General features: G+C 39.8%; 1 protein-coding gene across 1 annotated transcript in view; it reads left to right on the top strand.

The window, feature by feature from the left end:
- Nucleotides 1-26,824, top strand: part of LOC142343034 (uncharacterized) — a 120,056-nt gene extending 93,232 nt beyond the window's left edge. The window contains exons 6-10 of the mRNA XM_075394720.1: nt 3-157; nt 2,337-2,398; nt 3,045-3,296; nt 21,057-21,226; nt 25,974-26,824. Coding sequence (XP_075250835.1) covers nt 3-157; nt 2,337-2,398; nt 3,045-3,296; nt 21,057-21,226; nt 25,974-26,063 — 729 coding nt within the window. The 3' untranslated portion in view covers nt 26,064-26,824. The remainder of the gene's footprint in view (nt 1-2; nt 158-2,336; nt 2,399-3,044; nt 3,297-21,056; nt 21,227-25,973) is intronic.
- Nucleotides 26,825-27,576: the final 752 nt, after the last annotated feature.

Below are 27,576 nucleotides of genomic sequence, written 5' to 3'. Positions count from 1 at the left end.
AGCAGGAGCTTGAGGAGGAGGAGGAGGAGGAAGAGGAGGAGGAGGATGGGGAGGAGGAGAAGGAGGAGGAGGATGCGGAGGAGGAGAAAGAAGAGGAGGAGGATGAGGAGGAGGAGGAGGATGAGGAGGAAAAGGAGGAGCAGGAGCAGAAGCAGGAGTAGGAGGAGGAGCAGGAGCTGTTTGAGGAGGAGGAGCAGGAGCTTGAGGAGGAGGAGGAGGAGGAAGAGGAGGAGGAGGATGGGGAGGAGGAGAAGGAGGAGGAGGAGGAGCAGGCGCAGGAGTAGGAGGAGGAGCAGGAGCTGTATGAGGAAGAGGAGCAGGAGCTTGAGGAGGAGGAGGAGAAGGAGGAGGAGGAGGAGGAGGAGGAGGAGGAGGAAGAGGAGGGGGAGGAGGAGGAGGAGAAGGAGGAGGAGGAGGAGGAGGAGGAGGAGGAGGAGGAGGAGAATGCGGAGGAGGAGAAAGAAGAGGAGGAGGATGAGGAGGAGGAGGAGGATGAGGAGGAAAAGGAGGAGCAGGAGCAGAAGCAGGAGTAGGAGGAGGAGCAGGAGCTGTTTGAGGAGGAGGAGCAGGAGCTTGAGGAGGAGGAGGAGGAGGAGGAAGAGGAGGAGGAGGATGGGGAGGAGGAGAAGGAGGAGGAGCAGGCGCAGGAGTAGGAGGAGGAGCAGGAGCTGTATGAGGAAGAGGAGCAGGAGCTTGAGGAAGAGGAGGAGGAGCAGGAGCTTGAGGAAGAGGAGGAGGAGGAGGAGGAGGAGGAGGAGGAGGAGGAGGAGGAGGAGGAGGAGGAGGAGGAGGAGGAGGAGGAGGAGGAGGAGGAGGAGGAGGAGGAGGAGAATGAGGAGGAGAGGAGAGGAGGAGGAGGAGGAAGAAGAAGAAGAGGAGGAGGAGGAGGAGGAAGAAGAAGAAGAAGAGGAGGAGGAGGAGGAGGAGGAGGAGGAGGAGGAGGAGGAGGAGGAGGAGGAGGAGGAGGAGGAGGAGGAGGAGGAGGAGGAGGAGGAGGAGGAGGAGGAGGAGGAGGAGGAGGAGGAGGACGAGGAGGAGGAGGAGGAGGAGGAGGAGGAGGAGGAGGAGGAGGAGGAGGAGGAGGAGGAGGAAGAGGAGGAGGAGGAGGAGTGAGGAGGAGGAGGAGGAGGAGGAGGAGGAGGAGGAGGAGGAGGAGGAGGAGGAGGAGGAGGAGGAGGAGGAGGAGGAGGAGGAGGAGCAGGAGCAGGAGTAGGAGGAGGAGCAGGAGCTGTTTGAGGAGGAGGAGCAGGAGCTTGAGGAGGAGGAGGAGGAGAAAGAGGAGGAGGATGGGGAGGAGGAGAAGGAGGAGGAGGAAGAGCAGGCTTAGGAGTAGGAGGAGGAGCAGGAGCTGTAAGGAGCAGGAGCTGTATGAGGAGGAGGAGCAGGAGCTTGAGGAAGAGGAGGAGGAGCAGGAGCTTGAGGAAGAGGAGGAGGAGGAGGAGGAGGAGGAGGAGGAGGAGGAGGAGGAGGAGGAGGAGGAGGAGGAGGAGGAGGAGGAGGAGGAGGAGGAGGAGGAGGAAGGAGGAGGAGGAGGAGAGGAGGGAGGAGGAGGAGGAGGAGGAGGAGGAGGAGGAGGAGGAGGAGGAGGAGGAGGAGGAGGAGGAGGAGGGAGGGAGGAGGAGGAAGGAGGAGGAGGATAGGAAGAGGAGGAGGAGGAGGAGGAGGAGGAGGAGGAGGAGGAGGAGGAGGGAGGAGGGAGGAGGAGGAGGAGGAGGAGGAGGAGGAGGAGGAGGAGGAGGAGGAGGAGGAGGAGGAGGAGGAGGACGAGGAGGACGAGGGAGGAGGAGGAGGAGGAGGAGGAGGAGGAGGAGGAGGAGGAGGAGGAGGAGGAGGAGGAGGAGGAGGAGGAGGAGGAGGAGGAGGAGGAGGAGGAGGAGGAGGAGGAGGAGGAGGAGGAGGAGGAGGAGGAGGAGGAGGAGGAGGAGGAGGAGGAGGAGGAGGAGGAGGAGGAGGAGGAGGAGGAGGAGAGGGGAAGAGAAAGAGGACGAGAAGGAGGAAATAGTTTCAGAAAAGTTGGAATTCCTTCATTACCATTACTAGCCCCCTAATTTATGACATCATTTTGGGGGTTAATTCTAATTGGTGGTGGGCAATGGGCTAAACGTTTTAAAAGTTTTAATCAGAGCGAACTGGTGCATCCTCCTATCATGTAGGAGGCGTTAGAACAATATACTTTTAGAGGTTTGGAAAACCCCACAACCCCCTCCTCCTCACCGTCCCCCCAATAGTACATCATACACCCCGTTATAGACCGCGTTCTGTCACAAATATGATCTTTGAATGGTAACATAGCCCGTGCGCCTGGGCTCAAATACAGCCACTATCATGGGGTGTAGCACAAACAAAGATCCAATATTCTCTGGTTTCACTCATATGATGTATCTCGTTAAAAATTCAGGTAACAAGGCGTCAGCCTTGTTACTTGTGAGGAGTTGGACCTGCCAGTGGTACTGAAGTCGTGCGATAAATGATATAAGAGGAACAGAAATTTGTTCATTTTTTAATCATTTTCCGAGCGACATTTGCAAGATAAGAGGATGCATCAGTCCACTCTGCAATTACTTCAAAAACTTTAAGTTGGGGCGTATCTTTTTTAATCTATTTCTTGTATCAGTATCGTATTTAAAAGTATCTGATACCTCAAAAAATACTAGGTTAAACTTTTTAAAATCAAAACTAAGAAAATATCTGCAAACAGCAACCCTGGATTGAAGCCATCTTTTTTCATCATAAAATAATGTAAACTGAACGGTAAAGAAACGCCTAATTATGTAAGATCAACGCTCAATTGAACGCTCAATTATAATGACTAGGACAGAGCAACTGAACCATTTTGGAAGAAATCTTCACTTTTTGTATGAACCTTGATTGCGCGACTACTAAGAAACCATACAAATCATATGTGACATTGCATGAAATCAAAGAAAGATGCATAATGGGTGACCGGGAACGTGAGTTCAACGATAAATTATACGAAAAGTTCGGGGAAGTAAAAAGCTGAGCGCTTAAGGGACAGAATGAACCCATTAAGTCTATTAAATGAGGATATCCAATTTTCAGGCCTGATAAAAACTGCACCATTGCAAACGGAGTACAGAATGGAGAATTAAACGCGGGTCATTTCCACTTCCAACCTGGCCACGAATTCCTCTGGAACTTCCTCGAGAGCGTGAGCAAAACATATGACGTCACAAAGTCAGACAGACATCAAGCGGGTCCAGAGGTGGCAGCTATTGTGGCGAAAAAGATGTACAGTTTAAACCGAATAACCAATAAAATCGTAGATGCTGGAATACGTACGTTTTTTTACCCGTCACATTTTCCCCAAATTGCCTTTGTTTGAAATTGAGTATATGACCTTTCACGTGAATAACAAAGTTCTTTCTTTCTTTCTTACTGACCAAATGACTTTGAAAAAACGGAAGCAGGTTGATGATTTCCAGATATGGCCTATAATCGGACACCGTGTCAGGATAAAATGGACCCTGCTCAGACTACACTGTACTAGTTCACACTATCCTCTCAAATTTGGTTCCTTGGTCCCGTAGTTTACACCATCCCCTTCACTTTGCTCAGCTTGGCCCTTGGCCCTATATTTTACAATATCTTCTTCACCTTGGTCCCTTGACCAACTAATTCACACTATTCCACTCAACTTGGTCCCTTGGCAACCTAGTTCACAATATCTTCTTCCCCTTGGACCCCTAGTTCACTCTATCCCCTTCACCTTGGTCCCTTAGCCCCTAGTTCACATTAACCACTTCACTTTGGTCTTTTGATCCACTAGTTCACAGTATGCCCTTCAACCTAGCCCATTTGTCTGCTAGTGCACACTATCCCCCTCAACTTGGTCCCTTGGTTGGCTAGTTCACATAATATTTTTCACCTTGGTCCCCTAGTCCGCACAATCCACTGCACCTTGGTCTGTTGGGACCCTAGATCAGAACATCTCCTAAAACTTGGCCACCAAGATCAGAACATCTTTTTCAGTCCCCTAGAACATAGACTTTTTCAGTATTCTAGATAATAACATTGCCTAAAGTTTGGTCCCACAGGACATCTCCAAAAAATTTGGTCCCCTAGATCAGAACATATCCTATAATTTCGTCCACAAGATCAGAACATCTCCTAAAATTTCGTCCACAAGATCAGAATATCTCCTAAAATTTTGTCCACAAGATCAGAATATCTCCTAAAATTTCGTTCACAAGATCAGAACATCTAAAATTTCGTCCACAAGATCAGAACATCTCCTAAAACTTGGTCACCAAGATCAAAACATCTCTGAAAATTTTGTCCACTAGATCACAACATCTCCTAAAAGTTGGTCCCCTGCATCGGAACATCTCGTAGAGTTTGGTCCCCTAAATCAGAACATAGAACATCTCCCAAAATTTGGTCCACTAGATCAGAACATCTCCTAAAATTTGGTCACCTAGATCAGAACATCTCCGAAAATTTTGTCCACTAGATCACAACATCTCCTAAAAGTTGGTCCCCTGCATCGGAACATCTCGTAGAGTTTGGTCCCCTAAATCAGAACATAGAACATCTCCCAAAATTTGGTCCACTAGATCAGAAAATCTCCTAAAATTTGGTCACCTAGATCAGAACATCTCCGAAAATTTTGTCCACTGGATCACAACATCTCCTAAAAGTTGGTCCCCTGCATCGGAACATCTCGTAGAGTTTGGTCCCCTAAATCAGAACATAGAACATCTCCCAAAATTTGGTCCACTAGATCAGAACATCTCCTAAAATTTGGTCACCTAGATCAGAACATCTCCGAAAATTTTGTCCACTAGATCACAACATCTCCTAAAAGTTGGTCCCCTGCATCGGAACATCTCGTAGAGTTTGGTTCCCGTAAATCAGAACATAGAACATCTCCCAAAATTTGGTCCCCTTGATCGAAACATCTAAAAATTGGTCCCCTTGATCGAAACATCTAAAAATTGGTCCTCTACATCCGAACATTTTGTAGTATTTGGTCCCCTAGATAAGAAGAACTCCTAATTTATGGTTCCCTAGGTCAGAACATCTCCTAACATTTGGTCCCCTAGATCTGAAGATCTTGCAGAATTTGGTCTCTAAGATCAGAAAATCTCCTAAAATTTGGTCCCCTAGATCGAAACATCTCCTAAAAATTTGGTACCCTAGCTCAGAACATCTAAAACTTGGTCACCTAAATCAAAACATCTCTTAGAATTTGGTTGGTCCCTTAGATCAGATAATCTCCCCAAGATATTGTACTATCTCCAAGACTTGGATCGCATAGATTAGATGATTGTTGTGCTTGATTAGACGATAGCCGAGAATTTGTTTCCGCAGATCCAAGCATCATCGTGTTCTTGTTGGCCCCGGAGGAGGTCAGACCATCAAATAGACTTTCGTTTTTGTTCAGAGCTTCCCACAGGCAATGATTGGTCTCTGAGCTGCAATACACGGCAATACCAATTTTCGTGCTATTTAAAGTTTCTCTGACCAGATCCATGTTTAGCCATTAACATCTTATCAGATTCCAGTGCGTGCGCAACCACGTGCGCAACCCTAGTCGTTCTGTTTAGGGGTGGCTTGTCTCGCAAACCTCATCTTGGGCTATGATCAGATGGTTGTTCAGACCTCTAATGAGAGCATATATTATCCTGAAGTATAGATTTTATGATGAATTTTCTGAGAAATTATGGCAATGTCAGATATTCTGGAGACATAAGTCAGATATTTGAAGTTACGATAACAGAATAATGTAAACCTGTATATAAATAAGTTCGCATAAAAGATACTGACAATCTGGAATTTTAATTATTGGTATTTTGTTTTACCATTATATACTCAAGATGCTTGAATTTCAAATATGAGATTTCTGCTAGAATGCAACTTAACTCTGGAAAAAAATATTTGAGATATTGGTAGAGTGAACTCTAACCTGAACTATCAAACTGGAAGGATATGTGATACAAGGATCCACGTATAAGTATTTAAATTAGCGTTTTATGATTTGGTTGTTTTGCTAAATATAAGGCTGTTTTGATCATTTTCTCGCATCTCGCAGTGGAATTGGTGAACGAACATTTTTTTCTCACAAACGCACCCATGAAACTATATCTGTTCATATTAGGGATGCGAAACAATTCTGATTGAAATATTGTTTCAAGTTATTTGCAAATCGATTACAGTTGCAAAGTTTTTTTCTCCTATCGCTAAGAAAATATTAGCATTGACTGAATTTAAGCTCACACAAAATGGCGCCGCGATTGCTCCGCTAAGCTTTATATCGCGTTGCGCGAAGCGAATCCTGAATCAAGCAACTCAGAACTACCTAGCGCAGCGAACAAACCGCGATTTTCGCACAATTTTTTCTTTAATGAGCCATTCTTGGAACAATCTACTACAGAATCCACAGTTATTTAGTAGAAATGGAAGGCACCAGTGAAATTTGTTATCGTTGATAAAGAGAACACCATCTTGGACAAGTTGTTAGAAGCCAAACATAAACAAATTGAGACCTACTTGAATCGAAATGAGGAGCCCGCCAATGATTCAACTGATCAATCAGAAAGTGATCAAAAGTCAAGAATCATGCAGCTTAGGGACAGTGGGTTTCGTGTTCAACAAAAAATTATTATCTGATGTCATAAAAGGGCTTGCTACAAAAAAAACGAATCTTTTCCGTTTGTGCCTCCACCCAGTTCGATATGCTCCCCCCAGTTACAGAGCACGTGCCATTACATGGTAAATCATCATGTAAAATTACGGCACGTGCATCTAGGGGGTGCAAATAATATGCACCCACTAAGCTGGGGGGGGGGGCACAAACGGAAAAGATCCAAAAAAACTTTGGAAAGTGTTTGAGGTCAGATACTTCGCCCCTAGAATATTATAGAATCTGAATATTTAGGGTGGAGGTTTTACCCTATTCACAATTCCACAATCGTTCCTAGAATCTATCTTTAGAGAAAACTACTGGACGGGATTGTAACTTCACAAACCTTCTACTCTTAACTAGACTAAAAGGTTATACCAGGCCCTCCATTCAAGTCCTCAAGAAAGTATTTTCAGGCGCTATAGAACTGTAGTCAATTGCCAATAATAATGATGATATTAGAATATGTTTGTGATGCCTCTAAGAATTGTTTTACCAAATGAAATAAATTGGTGACTCTAAGATTGAGAATTATACCAGGTCCTCAATTCACTTTCTAATTAATCGATCAACCAATATACTTAAAACAAATAGTAGATGACGTGAAGAGCTCGTCGGTGTTCACTACAAAACCCAACCAGACGAGTATTAACCAACTTGATAGAACGTTAAGACATTGCCCATCAGGTACTTCAGGTTACTGCAGACCTTTTTAATTGTCTACTTGGTTCACCATTCCATACTACATGGGTTAACTTAACTTGCCAGGTCTTCTACGAGCAGGCAGGCCTACCCTCAGAGTGGCTTCACTATGCGGTCTCCTAAAAGGAGCTTGGCAAATTAATACTCTCAGAAATCAATCGTCTTGATATTGTCCGGGATTCGATGCTGTCCTCAAGTTCGTTAACCTAACTTAACCTAATTATTGATTGGTTGATCACTACTTTACTAGTCACCAAGCTAAATTAAATCCAATAAATTGAAGCTAGATTGAGTATGATTTCAGAACCTTAGAGATGTATTGTGAAGTTACTAAAGTTGTACAATTACACTGATGATTAACAGAAAACCGCAGGAAACGATTAAGTCTTACCCAGTCCTAATTATTACAGGCTATTGTTCCTTCAGAACAACTAGTTACAAATGCCTATGAGTGCCAAATATCAAAATGTTTAGCAAATAGCTACTAGATAACAGTTTAAGCTCTACTAAGTTATTAGAAAAGGTCCAAAAAGAGAAGTAGTTGAAATTTTGCTAAGTTAATTTAACGAAAATTATAGTTACCACAGTGTACTAGTTCAAACAATTATTACAGTTTTCAGTACCGCGACAGAGATCTGTTAACTCACTCGTCTAATAAAATTTACTCCGCAATTCGGATTATCACGACAATATAATTATTTTCAGATTGATTTTGGTTACAAAAATTGGCTAAAATTGAGCCGTATATATACTGCTTATCTATGTTTGGTTACGATAGTTTAGTCCCATTTTTACCAAATGTTCCGAATCTTTGTGTGAAAAATACCTTTTTGGGAAAAGTTTTCAGAAGGTCATTCATGACTTTGATAACCTAGGCCCCTAATTTGGGTTTCTAATCCAATATTACGTGGGTAAGATTTTTGGTGTTCAATCTATGAAATAATCTTTACCAGAGTCAATATCTACTTATTCAACCGTTCTCATCAGTTGAGATTTCTTCACCAATATTACCTTTGTACAATTTCAAATTTAAAATTCGCTTTTGTGTTGGAAATAATTCAAGGTCAGTATTAATTTGGCTCTTTTCCGAAAAACGCTTAAGTTTAACTTTCCATTCCTGCATCCCACCCATCCGGACTAAACTATTCTCCTGAATAGTACAAATTAGTATAACGTAAAAGTATATAAAAGCACCATCACCATATGTTGGTACGACAGTTTTTTTAATCAGCGTTTGTCTCCTGATTTCGCATTCTCTCAACTAAGTTTAGTCTCTCTTCAAACTGCATGTCAATTCTGATATCTCGTTGATCATCGTTGGACAAATTGTGAATATGTTTTGTAGTGTTTTTGGACTCGTAACACTTCTTCGCTGCACACACAGCCAAAAAGACAAAAGCAAGACACCATAAGGAGAAACCAAGCATACCAGCCAGCTCTTTAAATGTATGCAGTGTTGACCCTTGGCGAAAGGATTTGAAGTTGTTTTTCTCAGAAAGTTGTTGATGGATTTAGTCTACCATCTCACTGACTAATTCAGGCGTGACATCAGGCGTAGGGACATCCTTGAGTGCCGATCTCATCTTATGCAACATAAAATTCCGACTCTCTTCTGTAGGAGTGACCGCTGGAATGCTCGGGATGTTGAAAGCGGTATCTAGTAGTACGGGAGTTGTGATTGTTGTTAAAAGTCCACTGTGTTGAAGACAATATGCTGGATCGGGCAACATGACCAGTCCATTCTTCGGGTGAACCAGTTTTCCATCGCAGGGGGATGTACTAGGCAACATTTACAGGCTGGTACACGGTTTGAAAACTTTCTGCCCCCACTGTACGTTATGTATTAAAGAAATTGTTGATCGTCTGCCACGTTGAAGAGGTACATAGTTCCCAAGGTAGATTGCTGTCGGTAAAATTGGCAATTCGGTTACTTCTCGTGTGCAAGTCTTCAAAGCAGTCACCTCGTGATTGTATAGGAGTGAAGTCAAACAGAGTTGATCTTGCGCGCTCACCAACGCTACTGGCTTGGTGCAAAGTATCAGCAATTGTGTCCCCAAATAAGACAGATATTCCTCACTCTTCATTTCGGCATAGCTTTCTTCTCGCCTTGATACGATCAAATAGTTCATTTCTAATTTTAGAGTTGCGGCCGTCGTTGTGTTCTTGATTGGTTGTGGCAGAGGGATTGCTTTGTAGGCATCGTGAATTGGTTCACCACTGTATACTGGCACCTCCATTGTGATTAAGAGTCCTTGTGGATTGGAAAAAACATTTCTCACTAAGGGCAGGCTGTAAAGTAAACTTGAGTGGTCGTATGGAATTGAACACTTTTTATCTCCAATCTTCAGAGTTGTAATTTTTTTACATAAAAACATCAGACCTTCGATGATCACAGCCTTGGGCTTGTTGTATTTCTTCCAATGTTTTTTGAAGCACCTCCAGGTTTGTTTGCAGAATTTCAAAGTTATCCTCTGAGTAGTTTAGCACTTTTCGTGTGTCTTCATGAAGCTTCAAACTACTGCTGGCCATGACCAGAATAGACTCTCTTTTTTCGTTTTGCAGGTGAACCGTTTTTGATTCCAAATTTCGCTTAGAACTTTCGCACAGACCAAAAATTGAGAGTAATCTACAGCCTGCTTTTTCCAGTAAGGGTTCTAAAGTTATCGCCGTCGCAGCTCCCATTGCAAACAGCAGTGGTGATCGTTTCTGTCGCTGAAGAGTGATATTTTGGTTTACAAAAGATGCTACTTCTTTGACAAGCTTTGTCCTCTCTTTCTCTGCTCATTCGTATTCTCTCTGAATAGATGAGATTATTCCGTCAAAGTGGTGCTGTAATAGTGCGCTTATTTCTGGGTTGTTGAAAAACTCGGAGCTCTTCCACGTTTTCTTTTCCAATTGCTGAAGTTTTGAAGAGAATTTATAATTTGATCGGATATCCACAATCAACAGCTTTGGAAGTGGGACTGCGATATCCACAGTCAGATATGAGTCGGCCAATGAAACTGGAATTTGAGGTTGAAAGAGAACATGCGCAGTAGTTCGTGCACTCTCCGCTGTTTGCTATCGTACCGCAAGTATTATTATAAATATCACAAAGATGTACATCTAAACATCATTATGGTTAATTACTGCGCTAAACTTAGATAGCATTTTTTCTGTATTAGAAAGAGTGCTACATTCTCAAATAATTCCCCCAATTTCGCTGAAATTTATTTGAGCTATTTAGCTCTTTTCATAATACCGGTGATATATTAACTTGCAATATAGTTTTTTTTAAAATTGGTGCTATTTAAATATGTTACGATCGTCCCCATCTTTAAAGAAAATTTCGGCTCATCTTTTGACCTTTACAATTTTTTAATCAATGCTATATAACGAAACTTAATCAAGTTCCTATTTTTGTATTTTTTTAACATATATATATATATATATATATATATATATATATATATTTATTTATTCGTCGTCGATTCCGAATCCTTTTGGGTACGTCACTGCGCGTCTTTCTCGTGTTTTAGCGATTTAGTTTACTGTTTCGTCAGTTTTGGTTCCCAAAGGTTCTGCAAATGTTTTGGTTTGCACATTTCCCTCTTGGCGCTTTCAGGTGTTGACTGTGTTTCACTGAGGTCCTTAAAGACATTTTTTGGCTTGGGTGGTCGTTGGGACAGTGGTGTAGAGTCAATCTCTTTGGGGTAACAAAAGGGGTCTGGTTCTCTTGGGTTTTGTCTTGTTCTGGAGTGATCGGTTCTGCTGGTATGTTAGTCTTAGTGGGCCTTTCAGTTGAATGTTCTCGCTCTGCAAAAAGATGGTAGAAAAATTCTTCATCCTCGTCCATCCATTTGAATGGACTCTCTTGTTTGGGAAAGTTTGATTGTTTTCTTCACTGTGAACTTCCTGGTCATACGTATTTCGGCGGTTGAGCTATTTCTCCTGATGAGATTATCTTGTTTCCATTCTGGGTAACTCCCTTTCCTCCTTCACAGGCTTCAATCAGTTGTAGTGGACTATCTGCCATTTCTTGGAGTTTGTGTCTTTTAAGATTTTATTTTTCACTTCTGAAGTCCTCTCGATGATGTTATAAGGTCCGACCCAGGGAAGAAAAAACTTCCTTGATGTTGCTTTTTGGGGTGCAAAAAGCAAAACTTTCTCTCCTGGCTTTAGGTCCTCTCCAAAAACGTTTTTCTGGTACAAATCTTTTGTCTTTCTTGTCTGTAGTCAAGTTTCTCTCAGGCATTCATATGTGCTTCCCTGAACTTTTCATTGAGCCATCTTGTGAATTCGTAGTTGGCAATTTCGTGACCAGGTGCTTTCGGGAATAGCAGGTCAATCGGGTATTTGCATTCTTGTCCAAATACAAGTGAGAATGGAGTCTGTCCTGTTGTTTTGTGTACGGTCGTATTATGGACGAAGTTGGGATAGGGTATTATTTGATCCCAGCTACTTGGATTGTTTGCGCAATAATTGGAAATAACATCCGCAACAACTCTGTTGTGACGTTCAACCATACCATTTCCCTGCGGGTGATATGGAGATGTTCTTGTCTTCTCTATTCCAAAAATTCTGCACACTTCTAGCAGTAGTTCTCTGACGAAGTTCGATCCTTGGTCGGTGTGAAGGCAATCAGGTGCTCCAAACGTCAAAACCCAATTCTCCACAATAGCTCTAGCAGCATCTTCGGCCGTAGTTCTTTCTAAGGGAACGCAAACCACGTATTTCGTGAAAAAGTCCGTCAATACGAGTATGTAATTTGCACCGCTTGTCTTTGCTCGGGTAACAGGTCCCAGGATATCTGCTGCCACTTTGCTGAATCGAATTCCAACGTTGATTGTCTGGAGAGGGGCTTTTCTTTTCTTTCCAGCGGTACTTCGTGCTTGACACAGGATACAGTTCTCACATTTTTGTTCAACGTTTTTTTCTCATATTTGGCCACCAAAACCTCTGTCTTGCCCTGTCCGCGGTCTTTTGAAAAGCAAAATGGCCTCCACTTTGTTTTGAATCGTGAAGTTGTTCCAAAACTGTCTCTCTGAGTCCCTGCGGTAATACAAGTTGTTTTTGTGTTGTATTGCTTCCTTCCACATGCCACTTCCTGTACAGCACGCCATCAATGATTTAAATCTGGTCCCCCAGAGGCCCCACATCACTACTGCATCTTCTCCTTGTGCTATTGCGTTTGCCTTCTTGATTTTTAAGTCTCTCAGCGGATTTGGTCTGAATGTTTCTCAGCGGTTGCCCATTGCAAGATGAGACGTAAGCAGGTATCGTTTCTGTGAGCCAGCCTAATTGAGTTTACGTCTTCTTGAAATTGGATACTCATTGTTTCGTTCGCGTCCTCGGCTGTAACTAAGTTAGTTCTTCCAAGGGCGTCTTCCAAAGAGTTAGCTGATGGGCAACTTCCAAGCAAAACCAGTCTCTCAGCTTCAGTTAGCTCAGGTGTGATGCTGCACTGTCTTGACTGTCCATCTGCATTCCCGTGCTTGTCTCCTGGTCTATTTACAATTTGAAAATCGAATTCTTGCAGTCTTTGAAGCATTCTGAATGTCATCCCGTCATTGTTTTGTCTAAATAACCACTATAGCGATGCATGATCTGTTCTGAGCACAAATTGAGTTCCCCAAAGGTAAGGCTTAAACCATTTCATCGCCTGAAAGACTGCTAATGCATCTCTTTTTGTTGTTGAGTAACTACATTCTGCTGGCGTCAAAACTCTGCTCGCGAAAGCCACTGGGTATTCTACTCCATCGACAATAATCGAAAGTACTGCCCCCCGACTGTTGTCGCTTGCATCCGTGTCCACGATAAAAGGAGAGTTGTATTCCGGGTGCTTGAGTACTGAGCTATCAATCAATGCCTTTTTCAGTTTCTCGAACGCATTTTGGCATTCAGGGTTCCAAGTGAAACGGCTGTTCTTTTTTGTTATCTGGTGAAGAGGTTTCGCTATCCCAGCAAAGTCTTTGATGAAACGTCTGTAGTAACTGCAAAATCCAATAAAAGACCTCACTTCGGTAACGTTTTCTGGTCGTTTCCAGTCCCGTACTGCAACGAGTTTGTTTTCATCTGGTGCAATTCACTCTGGGCTCAGTTTGTATCCCAGATAGGTTACGGATTCTTGAAAGTGGCGGCATTTCTTTGGTTTGAGTTTAAGATTGGCCTGGCGAAGAGCGTGAAGAACGAGGCGCATGTGTTTTTCGTTTTTCTCCACATTCCTACTAAACACCAGAACGTCGTCCAAGAAGATGAGGACAAACGAGAAGAGATATTCATTGAAGATGCTTGTCATATGTCGCTGGAAGGTTCCCGGTGCATTGCAAAGTCCAAATGGAAGTCTGAGGTACTCTTAGTGCCCACCATGAATGACGAACGCAGTTTTAGGTATAGCACTCTCAGCTAATGGGACTTGCCAATATCCAGAGGCTAGGTCAAGGCTTGAGAGAATTGTTGCTCCGTGAAGATGATCCAGTATCTGGTCAATTGGCGGGAGGGGAAAAGCTTCTTTCTTTGTTACTTCGTTTAGTCGTCTGAAATCTGTGCACATTAGATTGCTCCCATCCTTCTTGGTAACGAGAACGATTGGTGCACTGTACGGGCTGTTTGATGATCGGATGATGTTTCGTGCCAGCATATCCTCAATCTCCTTCTTAACCACAGTGATCTTTTCAGGTGCAAATCTATGGGGTGCAAGCTTGATGAGCAGTGTATCACCTGTGTCACTTTCATGCTGAACCAAGTGTGTCTGTCCAAGTTCGTTGTCGTTCATTGCAAACACATCTCTGAACTCTCGTAGCAGTGTTCTTCTGTCGTCTGCTTGTTGGTCTCTGTCTGGAATTGCTAAAGAACAAATCTGTTCTAACTTTTCATCGCATGTTAGGATTAGGTTTGTTTCTGCAGTTACCCCGTGCTGTGTTTCTTCCGTTGTTTCAATTTGTTCAAGACCGGATTCTGCTTCCGTCTCACAAAGATGTACGTGCCTGGGGACTTCAAGTTTTTAGGCAAATTGCAAATTTACAACATTGCTTTTTTTCTCCATCATCAGCTGCTTAGAATGGAAGTTGATTGATACTTTATTCTCCTCCATCACCTGGGTTCCAAGTATCAAAGGCACGTCTGTGTTTGGGGTCACCAAGAGATCGGCTTTCACTTTAACCCCGGTGTCGAACGTTACTTTGCCAGTAAAAACGCCAGGTATTTCGAAAGGATCATTGGTTGCCGAAAGGTCTGAGTTTGGAACACTGTTCGTACTGTGAGTAAGCTTTTTCTGATAGAAAGTTCACATTGCTCCCAGTATCCACTAACTCTTTGTGTTTTTTTCCGTCAAGATCAACCATCACATAGACTGTAGGTCCAAAGACTGCTTCGGCTTGAACTTTGTTGATAATGCTCACTTGCTCTGGGTTCAATCTCTGTAAAATGCTTTTTACGATTGGTTGTCTATGGGAGTCTAAGTTTGCGGACATACCCGGTTGTATTGTTCCTTTCTGTGGACACTGATTTGACAAGTGCCCAAACTCGCGGCAATTATAGCACTGCATCTTAGACGTTCTGGGTCGAAAGCCTTCCGGTCTTCCTGGACTTCTACTCTGGAATCTGGTTTGACTTGATTCGGATAGAAATTTTGTTTGAGTCTCAAGGATCTTCTCCATGATCTGTGTATGTCGCTCTTGTGGTCTAGCATCTTATTGCAGCTTCCAGTCTGAAACTCGATCATTTGATTGAAACCCGATGACAGGCTGGTGTTGAGTGCTCTAAAGTCAGCTGTTACTGACTCATCATGATCTTGTTCACCCTTTGTCCATCTCACATGTCCGTTTCTTCGTCCTCGCAGTCGACTGGATTCAGCTTTACTGATGGCGTCTAGAGCAATGGCCCGTTGTGTAGCTGCATTGAAGCTTCCCGGTTGTGCCTTCAGGAGTGTAATATGTGATTTCGCTGTCCAACAGTCGGTCCATAGAGGCATCTTTGTTAGCTTCCTGTCGTCCCGCAACATCAAGATGAGCTTTGGCTGCCACTCCTAACTTACAAACTCGCCTTAAGAATTCTTGGATTGACTCGGATTCCAATTGCTGAAGATTTTTGAATTCGGTGCGGGCACTCATTGTGTTCGGAAAGTTGCCGATTCCGTTGTTAAGGGCGTTCAGAACTCTCGCTATGGTCGGGCTGTTTGTCCTTACACTTGTTGAAAGTAATGTTTGGGGAGACTCCAATACTCATCTAACGCATAACTGTTCAAACATGTGGGTAGGACATCGCGTTGTCTTTGATCATCCCAATTATTGGCATTTGACATGGATTCGGAGTGTCGAACCCATCTTTCAAATCTCTCGAAGTCGCGACTAGGGTATCGGAGTGGGGTGAGAAGGAGTGGTGCTACGACTCTTTGCTACTGATTGTTCGCCTGGTTCTGTTGTTGCTGTTGCTGGTTGTTTGGTGTGTTGTTTATTTTTGATAATTGAAGTAATTTTTGATGTAAAACCAAATGACACGAAAAAAAAATATAGATGAATTTTACCTTTGGAACGTATCCAAAGATCTAATTCATCGGTTCACTCAAATTCTAATTCTTCGTTGTTTTTGTAAAAAGCGAAACCGCCTCCTAATCAGAAAAATACCTCTGTGGTCGCCAATATAGAATCTGAATATTTAGGGTGGATGTTTTACACTATTCACAATTCCACAGTTGTTCCTAGAATCTATCTTTAGAGAAAACTACTGGACTGGATAGTAACTTCACAAACCTTCTACTCTTAACTAGACTAAAGGGTTATACCAGGCCCTCCGATCAAGTCCTAATGAAAGTATTTTCAGGCGCTATAGAACTGTAGTCGATTGCCAATAATAATGATGATATTAGAATATGTTTGTAATGCCTCTATATGTTGTATGATAATTTAGCTTCTAAGAAGTGTTTTACCAAATGAAATAAATTGGTCGGTGTTCTCTCCACAACCCAACCAGAGTAGTATTAACCAACATGATAGAACGTTAAGACATTGCCCATCAGGTTCTTCAGGTTACTGCAGACCTTTTCAATTGTCTACTTGGTTCACCATTCCATACTACATGGGTTAACTTAACCTGCCAAGTCTTCTATGAGCAGGCAGGCCTACCCTCAGAGTGGCTTCACTATGCGGTCTCCTAGAAGGAGCCTGGCCGATTAATACTTTCAGAAATCAATCGTCTTGATATTGTCCGGAATTCGATGCTGTCCTCCAGTTGGTTAACCTAATTTAACCTAAATATTGATTGGTTGATCACTACTTCACTAGTCACAAAACTAATTTAAATCCAATAAATTGAAGCTAGATTGAGTATGATTTCAGATCCTTAGAGATGTATTGTGAAGTTACTAATGTTGTACAGTTACGCTGTTGATTAACAGAAAACCGAAAGAAACGATTAAGTCTTACCAAGTCATAATTATAACAGGCTATGGTTCCTTCAGAACAACTAGTTACAAATGCCTATGAGTGCCAAGTATCGGCTACGAGTGCCAAGAGTTTAGCAAATGCCTATGAGTGCCAAGAGTTTAGCAAATACCTACTAGATAACAGTTTAAGCTCTACTAAGTTATAAGAAAAGGTCTATAAAGAGAAAGTAGTTGAAATTTTGCTAAGTTAATGTAACGAAAAGTATAGTTACCACAGTATACTAGTTCAAACAATAATTACAATTTTCAGTACCACGACAGAGATCTGTTAACTCACTCGTCTAACAAAATTTACTCCGCAATTTGGATTATCACGACAATATAATTATTTTCAGACTGATTTTGGTTACAAAAATTGGCTGAAATTGAGCCGTATATATACTGCTTATCTATGTTTGGTTACGATAGTTTAGTCCTATTTTTACCAAATGTTCCGAATCTTTGTGTGAAAAATACCTTTTTGGGAAAAGTTTTCAGAAGGTCATTCATGACTTTGATAACCTAGGCTCCTAATTTGGGTTTCTAATCCAATATTACGTGGGTAAGATTTTTGGTGTTCAATCTATGAAATAATCTTTACCAGAGTCAATATCTACTTATTCAACCGTTCTCATCAGTTGAGATTTCTTCACCAATATTACCTTTGTACAATTTCAAATTTAGAATTCGCTTTTGTGTTGGAAATAATTCAAGGTCAGTATTAATTTGGTTGTTTTCCGAAAAACGCTTAAGTTTAACTTTCCATTCCTACAAATATCACTCTCGACTTTTAAATATTTTGTTCTCACGAAAAATAGGCAATGCAAAAATTTGGAACAATTTTTAATATTTTTAAAGAACTAGATGTGTTTAGAACGCTGATTGGAAGTTTTTGGTATAGTACATATTTAGTCCGGAAATAATAGACGATGAGATTGAGAAGGAAATACTCAGAAACACAGTGGACCCCCAACGCGCATTGAGTATTTGAGTCAACACTGACATGAAGCAGCAAAATGATCAACGTTCGTAATCAAACCATTGTGAACAGATTTCGATTAACTCAACGATCTTGCCAGGCAATCAGACAAGACAACAGCCCAGACGCATTGAAAATTATTGCAACTCGAATAGACCTTACAGAAATTGTGCAAACAATCTAGGCAGCAATTCACAAGACAAATTAAGTAGCAAAAAGAAAGACCAAAAAAATTTTCAAAAACTTGCAGAAAAAAATACACCACAACAAATTTTACTTCAACTTGAAACGTTATTCAAATTGACACTTATGAATCAAGTGCAGATTAGACTGGAAAAATGACGGAGGAGAAGATTGGAAAGTATGCGAGATACATCAGTTGTAAGAAAAGAGGACATGACATCACTTAAGTTGATAATCGTTGAGACATTGACAAAACAAACTGCGTATTTTTGAAACATTCGAATGCGTCTGAGGGAATAGTAGGTGCCATTTTTAAAATCTTCCCGGGATGATCAGAGTCTCACTGATTTCCACTAGGAGTACACTATAATTTCACTCAACGACATTGGTGTTTCATTGGATCACTGGTGTTTCATTACCATTTCATTGTGGGCACTAGTGGACCACCAGTAAAATTATTCTGGGAAACTAATGAGACAATAGTGGTAAACCCAATGCAGGCTGAATCCCAGATGTTCTTGGCGTTCATCGATAAGCCATTTTACTCATTAACAACAATCTTAAAAATGTGGTTGTATTCGTCCTCGCCAAACTGAATTCATGCAATATTCCTGAAAAAAGTCCCCCAACCCTAAATAACCCCTCTCAGGCCTGTTATTCTACTTTTTTGTGCTATTATAACCTTCCCAATGTCAAATTTGGTCTTTTTGTGCCATTTCACTCTGTAGCACGGAACCCATATGATTTCTGTAGGAATGGAAAGTTAAACTTAAGCGTTTTTCGGAAAAAAACCAAATTAATACTGACCTTGAATTATTCCCAACACAAAAGAGAATTCTAAATTTGAAATTGTACAAAGATAATAATGGTGAAGAAATTTAAACTGATGAGAACGGTTGAATAAGAAATATTGACTCTGATAAAGATTATATCATAGATTGAACACCAAAATTCTCATCCACGTAATATTGGATTAGAAACCCAAATTAGGAGCCTAGGTTATCAAAGTCATGAATGACCTTCTGAAAACTTTTCCCAAAAAGGTATTTTTCACACAAAGATTCGGAACATTTGGTAAAAATAGGACTAAACTATCGTAACCAAACATAGGTAGGCAGTATATATACGGCTCAATTTCAGCCAATGTTGGTAACCAAAATCAGTCTGAAAATAATTATATTGTCGTAATAATCCGTATTCCGGAGTAAACTTTATTGGACGAGTGAGTTAACAGATCTCTGTCGCGGTACTGAAAATTGAAATAATTGTTTGAACTAGTATACTCTGGTAACTATACGTTTCGTTAAATTAACTTGGCAAATTTTCCACTACTTTCTCTTTTTAGTTTCTCTTATAACTTAGTAGAGCTTAAACTGATATCTAGTAGGTATTTGCTAAACATTTCGATACTTGGCACTCATAGGCATTTGTAACTAGTTGTTCTGAAGGAACCATAGCCTTGTAATAATTAAGATTGTGTAAAACTTAATCGTCTCTTTCGGTTTTCGTTAATCAACAGTGTAATCGTACAACTTTAGTAACTTCACAATACATCTCTAAGGATCTGAAATCATACTCAATGTAGCTTCAATTTATTGGATTTAAATTAGTTTGGTGAGTAGTGAAATAGTGATCAACCAGTCAATAATTAGGTTAAGTTAGGTTAACGATCTGGAGGACAGCATCGAATCCCGGACAACATCAAGACGATTGATTTCTGAGAGTATTATTTGGCCAAATTCCTTTTAGGAGACCGCATAGTGAAGCCACTCTGAGGGTAGGCCTGCCTGCTCGTAGAAGACTTGGCAAGTTAAGTTAACCTATGTAGTATGGAATGGTGAACCAAGAAGACAATTAAAACGGTCTGCAGTAACCTGAAGTGCCTGATGGGCAATGTCTTAGTGTTCTCTCAAGTTGGTTAATACTCGTCTGGTTGTGTTGTGCAGTGAACACCGACGAGCTCTTCACGTCATCTACTATTTGTTTTAAATATATTGGTTGATCGATTAATTAGAAAGTGAATTGAGGACCTGGTATAATTCTCAATCTTAGAGTCACCAAACTATTTCATTTGGTAAAACACTTCTTAGAAGCTAAATTATCATACAACATATAGAGGCATTACAAACATATTCTAATATCATCATTATTATTGGCAATCGACTACAGTTCTATAGCGCCTGAAAATACTTTCTTTAGGACTTGATCGGAGGGCCTGGTATAACCCTTTAGTCTAGTTAAGAGTAGAAGGTTTGTGAAGTTACTATCCAGTCCAGTAGTTTTCTCTAAAGATAGATTCTAGGAACAATTGTGGAATTGTGAATAGGGTAAAACCTCCACCCTAAATATTCAGATTCTATAGTTTCATATGGTAAAACACGAAAATCATGACACGTTACGAAATTTTGCGGTCATTCGAAATTTTTGTTTAAATTAAGATCACATTTGTGAATTATTATTGGAACACTAGTGAAAGTTAAACTAGACTGGAATTTCATCGAAACACTGGTGGCATTAGTTGTATAGTGAAATTATAATGGACCACTAGTGGAAACTAGTGGGAACCCAACCCGTGTTACGGAAATCGCGCTGCAGTTCACTCGCAAATTTTTATATTGCCTTTCGCCCCGTGAATCCCCAATCGCACTGTTGTCATCCAACTGTCAACGACAATGTCTACGAGTAGACCAGTCGCCAGTCCCAACGGCAGAAAACTTTGACACGTCACACTCGATCAACGTTCATTTAGAGACGACTCTTTTCAAGTATTAATTTTTGTTAAACATCCACAGGTTGAGGTCGTAGTCAATGAAAGCAAGTGTATCCAGATCATGCCAGATGGAAAGATCTTATGTCCTGATTTTCGTGCTTTTTTCGATGTTTCCAGACTATAATGAAATTTTGAATGCAAGACGCCCCCCCCCCCCCCACCACCACCTCTCGTACGTTCATCTTCGGTCTGGGCATACTTGCTTACGTCTGGGATCTCAACTTGGGTCTCAACAACTCTCACATTTCTAAGATCACTAATCATTAGGCTGAAGTGTCCCAATAATAAAACTATATCTCTTTTGTTAATTTTTTTGTGACTGAAACATCTCAAACAATACTTTGTTCTAATTTCAGTAAAGGCAGCCTTGATGTTTTAGCTAACCGCCACGTGAACTTTCTGCCTGATTATACATTCATGCCCGTGATGTTCCCCCAAATTGGCCAGTTTCTTTACCCTGCTAAACCACAATCTCCTCAACATTGGGACAATTTGTTCAGATGCAGCTACGCAGTTCACTTCTTCTCCAACTACTGGGGTCGACAAAAGGTAACAAAGGCAACAAAATTGCACTTTAATACGATTTCTTCTCCCAGTATAGTAAATTTGGGTCCAATTTCAGACTCTAGCTTGAATGAACAAACTTGGCACATAAAAATTCACGTTAGGCGTAACTACTTCAAAAAAATTTTAAATAGCTACATGGGTTGACAAATAGGTTAACAATGGAACTCTTATTTTTCGGCTGTCTGCCAAAAACCCGCCGTCGACCAGTTCGGTGATGAAGCTTCGTATTATATTTCACCTTACAATTTTGTCTCATAGGTTAAATAGAGAGGCAGAATCGAAACTTCAGCATAGTATATCATTTATGCTTCCAAGACAATCAGGTGATTCATCAGAAAAGAACTTCTGTTGCTTGATTTCAATATTAAGTTAGAATATATATGGACCTCTTGAAAACGGTAAAACTATAGACCTCTTTTTCTATATCTCGTATTAAACAAACAAGCTCGTTGAAACTGCAGTCCTCAAACCTGCGCCACTTGTTAAAAAATATATAGACATGAAAACAAACGTTCTTTGTTACAGCTTATAGTTTTGTTGTTTTTGACAACCTCCACGAGGGCTGAGTGCGTTTATAAAAGATTTTATCAAATTTGAAAGATGCCATATTTGAAAGAAAAACAAGAATGTCGCCTTTCTTCATGGTGATTTGAATGTCATTAAACATCTTTGAGACATTTGGATGTCATTAAACCAAACATATAAAAAAATTCAAAGACACTAAGAATTGCTGCATTTTTGAGTTGATCAGGCTATAATACTAAAATGGCTAATAAGTAAACAAATTGAAAGGGGTTTAGTATTTCTTTAGCTTCAGAAAATGGCGCCCTGGAGGTAAGTTCGGATAATATTATTAGAAGAGTACCTTTATAATACTAGTTCAGGTACGATTACATTTTGGCAGTAAACTGCGTGCACTCGACTCAATTTTATAACAGAAATTACTTGTTTTTAGATATTTGATCAGCAAAAGTTATTACTACTCGCTTATGGTTTGAATTAATTATGATCAACAAAGCTTAAAAAAGATTCGCAATTGATTAATGACATCTCGGTCATTTTTAATTTTAAAAATAAAATCGATACATTGGAATCCAATGTTTACAGTTTTCTCAAAAACCAGGTTAACAGCTACAGTGTGTTCTTAGTAGAATTTCAAAGTTTTGCCCATTTCCAAAAAACAACGCAGTTCTCGTGCAACTGTTCTTCTAGGTTTTTGATAGATTCCAGTTTTCATATAAGATAAACAATTTTCAATTCCCACATTTTTTTGGCTTTTTCATAAATTTTGACAATTTCTTGCAGAATGAAGATATTATTTGAGGCAGTGGAGGTTCAAAAAGTGAGAATCTAGGAGTTGACTTTATTGCCTAATACTAAAATCATATACGATACGAATTGAAGGGCATAGAGCAATCTGGATAAAAGGTTTTATCAAATTTGAAAGATGCCATATTTGAAAGAAAAACAAGAATGTCGCCTTTCTTCATGGTGATTTGAATGTCATTAAACATCTTTGAGGCATTTGGATGTCATTAAACCAAATATATAAAAAAATTCAAAGACACTAAGAATTGCTGCATTTTTGAGTTGATCAGGCTATAATACTAAAATGGCTAATAAGTAAACAAATTGAAAGGGGTTTAGTATTTCTTTAGCTTCAGAAAATGGCGCCCTGGAGGTAAGTTTGGATAATATTATTAGAAGAGTACCTTTATAATACTAGTTCAGGTACAATTACATTTTGGCAGTAAACTGCGTGGACTCGACTCAATTTTCTAACAGAAATTACTTGTTTTTAGATATTTGATCAGCAAAATTTATTACTACTCGCTTATGGTTTGAATTAATTATGATCAACAAAGCTTAAAAAAGATTCGCAATTGATTAATGACATCTCGGTCATTTTTAATTTTAAAAATAAAATCGATACATTGGAATCCAATGTTTACAGTTTTCTCAAAAACCAGGTTAACAGCTACAGTGTGTTTTCAGTAGAATTTCAAAGTTTTGCCCATTTCCAAAAAACAACGCAGTTCTCGTGCAACTGTTCTTCTAGGTTTTTGATAGATTCCAGTTTTCATATAAGATAAACAATTTTCAATTCCCACATTTTGGTGGCTTTTCTTTCATATATTTTGACAATTTCTTGAAGAATGAAGATGTTATTTGAGGCAGTGGAGGTTCAAAAAGTGAAAATCTAGGAGTTGACTTTATTGCCTAATACTAAAATCATATACGATACGAATTGAAGGACATAGAGCAATCTGGATAGAAAAAATATTAGGCGAATAGTCGGCTAACAAAGGAAAATTGAAATTGAGCAGTTTTTTGAAAATTTAGACTTTTTGAAGCACTTCCTCTATTAAACTCGGAAGCGCAAAGAATAAGCTTCTGTGAACTTTCTGAAATCATACCTGACATAGTTTTTTATGCAAGATAACGCAAAGCAACGCAAATACTCTAAATTCTTTAAACGAACGAGAGCATTTCAATCTTGTATGGACAGGTGTGAAGATTTACATTTAATATGGCGGCAAAGAATTGAATATTCATCAGATCACATAGAAGATTTATATTTATCTCACCCATTGGAGAAAACTATTTAATAAAGTTTTGTGGAAATTACGTTAATACCAAATAAAACACTTAAAAGAGGTACTACAATACCCTTTTGGTAATATGGTTTAGTCAAGCAACTGCAACAATTGGCTTGTTAGAAAAAGCTCTGCTTGGTAGCTCACGAAAATGATCAAAAATTCACCAGACTTTTCAGATTTTGACCATTTTCTTGATGCAGTTTAACTCCTACTCAGTTTTTTTCTCTTTACAGTTCTAACACTATTTACATTAAAATTACTGATCAGCATTTCAACATTTTCTCACTCTTAATTTTTGAAAAAAGAAATCATTGGCCGCGATCAAGTAGAGTAAAAGAGATGCAAAACATTGAAAAGATGACATATTTTGCGTGTAATTCTAGCAAGCTTTTGCCTGTAAAGAAGACTGTTAGGGACCAATTTATAGCATTGATTGGATTTTGAAGTAGCTCTTTTTTGTGTTTTAATCAGTTTCCGCGTTTTCCCACATAACTTCAGTTCATGATTTTCGCCTAATGGTTGTAGAAAATCCAATCGCTTAATCAATCCAATCGCTTAATCAAGTTCACGCCTAATACCCCCTCCCCCTCAGAAACCAGAGTGAGTGAGAGAGAGAGAGAGAGAGAGAGTGAGTGAGTGAGTGAGAGAGAGAGGAGAGAGAGAAAGAGAGAGAGAGAGAGAGAGAGAGAGAGAGAGAGAGAGTGTGTGAGAGAGAGAGTGTGTGTGAGAGAGTGAGAGAGAGAGAGAGGAGAGAGGAGAGAGAGAGAGAGAGAGAGAGAGAGAGAGAGAGTGAGAGGAGAGAGAGAGAGAGAGAGAGAGAGAGTGTGAGAGAGAGAGAGAGTGAGAGAGAGAGAGAGGAGAGAGAGAGAGAGAGAGAGAGAGAGAGAGAGAGAGAGAAGGACGAAGAAACAAACATTTTGAGGTGTAAAACGGGAACAAATTTTTGCAGATTTTGATTGAAATACTGTAAAAACATGATTAATTTCATGTATTTTGTTAAATGATGTGTGGAAGATTATTCAAGATCTAGTTTTCTGCAAAAAACATACGTTAATAACTCAAGCAAAATTAGTTATCAAGCAAAATTTTTAGTAGTCATACTAGTTCATATATGATTTGTAATATTTCACTTAATTTTCATATATAACTCATAGGCAAACAAAATGATTCTCCGTATTAGGAATTCTCCGCATGAAGTCATACTAAAGTGGCACTAGAAAATGCAATGTCGTTTTCAAGAAATAATTTATGATCTTCGTACGGATAAGAATCAATGGCGACCCGGGACGGCTTTTTGAAAAATACGAAAATATCAATGAGTTGGCAACTGCTTGGTTTCTGTGTGATAGCTAGCAGCGGTCTACTGCGTTTGTGACGGTTCTTTTTTTATTATTCTACATTTCATACCGTATTTATTGCAAGCAGCTTTGATTTCACTGTTCAAAACAACTAACATTTTTGCATCTTGAGATTTCTCAACCTTGACCCTTGCAGCAAATATTGGTCAAACCATGGTTTACCTGAAGCTATAATTATCATTTCAGCGACAATTTCTTTAGCGAAATTAACCACTTAAAGTGCTGAGTCTCCAAAATAAATTCAGCATTTGAGTTAACTCGAAGCAGGCTGCTCAGCTTGATAGCATGCGGTAATTTGCTTTTCTCAGATGAATAAATTTTATGCAGCATGCACACCAAACAAAGCCGATGACTCATCAAAATGATTTTTAATTCACACTATAAATTGTAAAAAGCATGAAAAAAAATCATGCTCAGACTGGTTTTTTAATGATTCAGCACTGAAATGCTCTGACTGTTCGATCCAGGTTCAGACACATTGGCGGATAATTATAGAAAAGGTAAAATTTGTCCGCTGAAAATACATAAACTCACAAGCACGCACACAAGCACGCACGCACGCACGCACGCACTTACGCACGGACGCACGCACGCACACACACACACACAAATACACACACAAACACACACAAAGACACACACGTGTTATTTTTAATTGCCGTTAATTTGCTATTGTCTTCATAGGCTGACTTTACAGAAAATAGAACAAACTAAAAGAGGCTGTTTAGAGGCATAAACTTATACAAAAATCTCGGAATAAATTTGTTTTAGGTGTCAGGGGATCCAACAAAGGACGCATATTCCTACCTTGGTCCAACTCACTGCCCCAAGGCATTCAAACACTACAAGCAAGAGTTCTGATTGGTCGGATTTGTCATTTGTCTCTTGAAATTTTCGTTATGCTGAACTAGAAAAATATTTGCAACAAGTCAAAACCGCGTCAAGCTGTAATTGGATGCTCATGCATTTATCTCGCTCTCAAAATCTTAATATTCTTCGACGCTGTAATAGAAATGCTGTTCCCTAGTCTAGATTGGATGGTTATCTTGTAGAAATCTGGCAGATTCTTGCAGGTTCCTATAAGGCAATGCATCTTCTGGCAAAAATTTCTGGCAGATTTCTTTAGGGTAACCGTTTTTCTGCCAGATTCCTACAACCATTTTTCTGCCAGATTCCTACAAGATAACCATCCGGTCTCGATTAGGGTTGTTTTATATAAATGTTATATTTGTCTCATCTATCTTGCTTCGTGTGATTCTTTCATTTTAAAAATGAAATTCCAGGTAGTAAAACAATCAGGACAATTTTAAAACAATAACCCAGGGAAATGCGTTCATTTTTAAGTTTTGTTTGCCAGTTTAATTGCGTTATACTTCAGTGTGAGAGAATGCATGCTCGCAGAGTCATAATATTACGGAAAATTTACAAAATTCATTTCTAATGTCGATATGTAATACAGATGCATTAAGTTTCAATTATTATTTGATAAATTAATAAGATTTATAAACTTTTAGCTTCGTTTGTGAATTTTTCTGTAAAATAATATTACTTCATTTGTAACTAAATGTAAAAACCAATATTTTGTAAGTATGCATGAAGTTTTAATTAACATTTCTAAATAACGAATCACTTTGAAACTGAAGTTAGAAATTACAAGTCAGTTAAACCTAGTGCTACGCAGAATAAGAATCCAAAAGAGCTCTAATCCGACCCCCATCCCGTGGAGGCCAAACTTTTGTCATTTGAGCGTCTCAAGTGCAATGAGGTCCGGGCTGAAGTAGCTAAGAAAGACATGTGTAGCAGAAAGAATTTAAGATCCTTAGAGCTCTTTTCTCTATTAAAAAGATTTGAATCAACGTTCAAAGGAATTTTTTCTATAATTTTTCTATAATGCAACAAAGAAAAAATCAGAGAAAGTTGCTGTACGAAGTTCATCAGAAGAGAGCTTCGTTGTCAACGGAACCAGATAACTCTTGAAGTTGGATAATTAGCGGTGCAATATCAATTATCAAGTTAGTTGGATCAATTCCTCTAGCGATTCCACGCAATATTTAATTAATGGCGTATTGTTGTTTTACCGATCCCAAATTACAAAAAGTGGTACAATTGAAACAGCTCTGCGGAAAATAAGTTTTTAACGAGTGAGAGCAATTGATGAACGATAAAATGACAAAATTAAAATTCAACTAAAATTAAATTACCATTAGAACTGTACCGCATTTAACGATGGCACAAAATAAACAGCCTTTACTCCTGAATATGAAACAGAATATTAGGTAAAAAGAAAATTTCAACTAACAGCCTTTTTTGCTAAATGTCATCTCCATAAATGCGAAAATAATGTTTAAATTGAATGCACCAACTTGGAACTTTT

The sequence above is a fragment of the Convolutriloba macropyga genome, chromosome 7, assembly GCF_964194025.1.
Source record: "Convolutriloba macropyga chromosome 7, txConMacr16.3, whole genome shotgun sequence".
Taxonomy (NCBI): Eukaryota; Metazoa; Xenacoelomorpha; order Acoela; family Convolutidae; genus Convolutriloba; species Convolutriloba macropyga.
The sequence above is the reverse complement of the archived record's forward strand: the minus strand, read 5'-3'. Positions and strand labels throughout refer to the sequence as shown.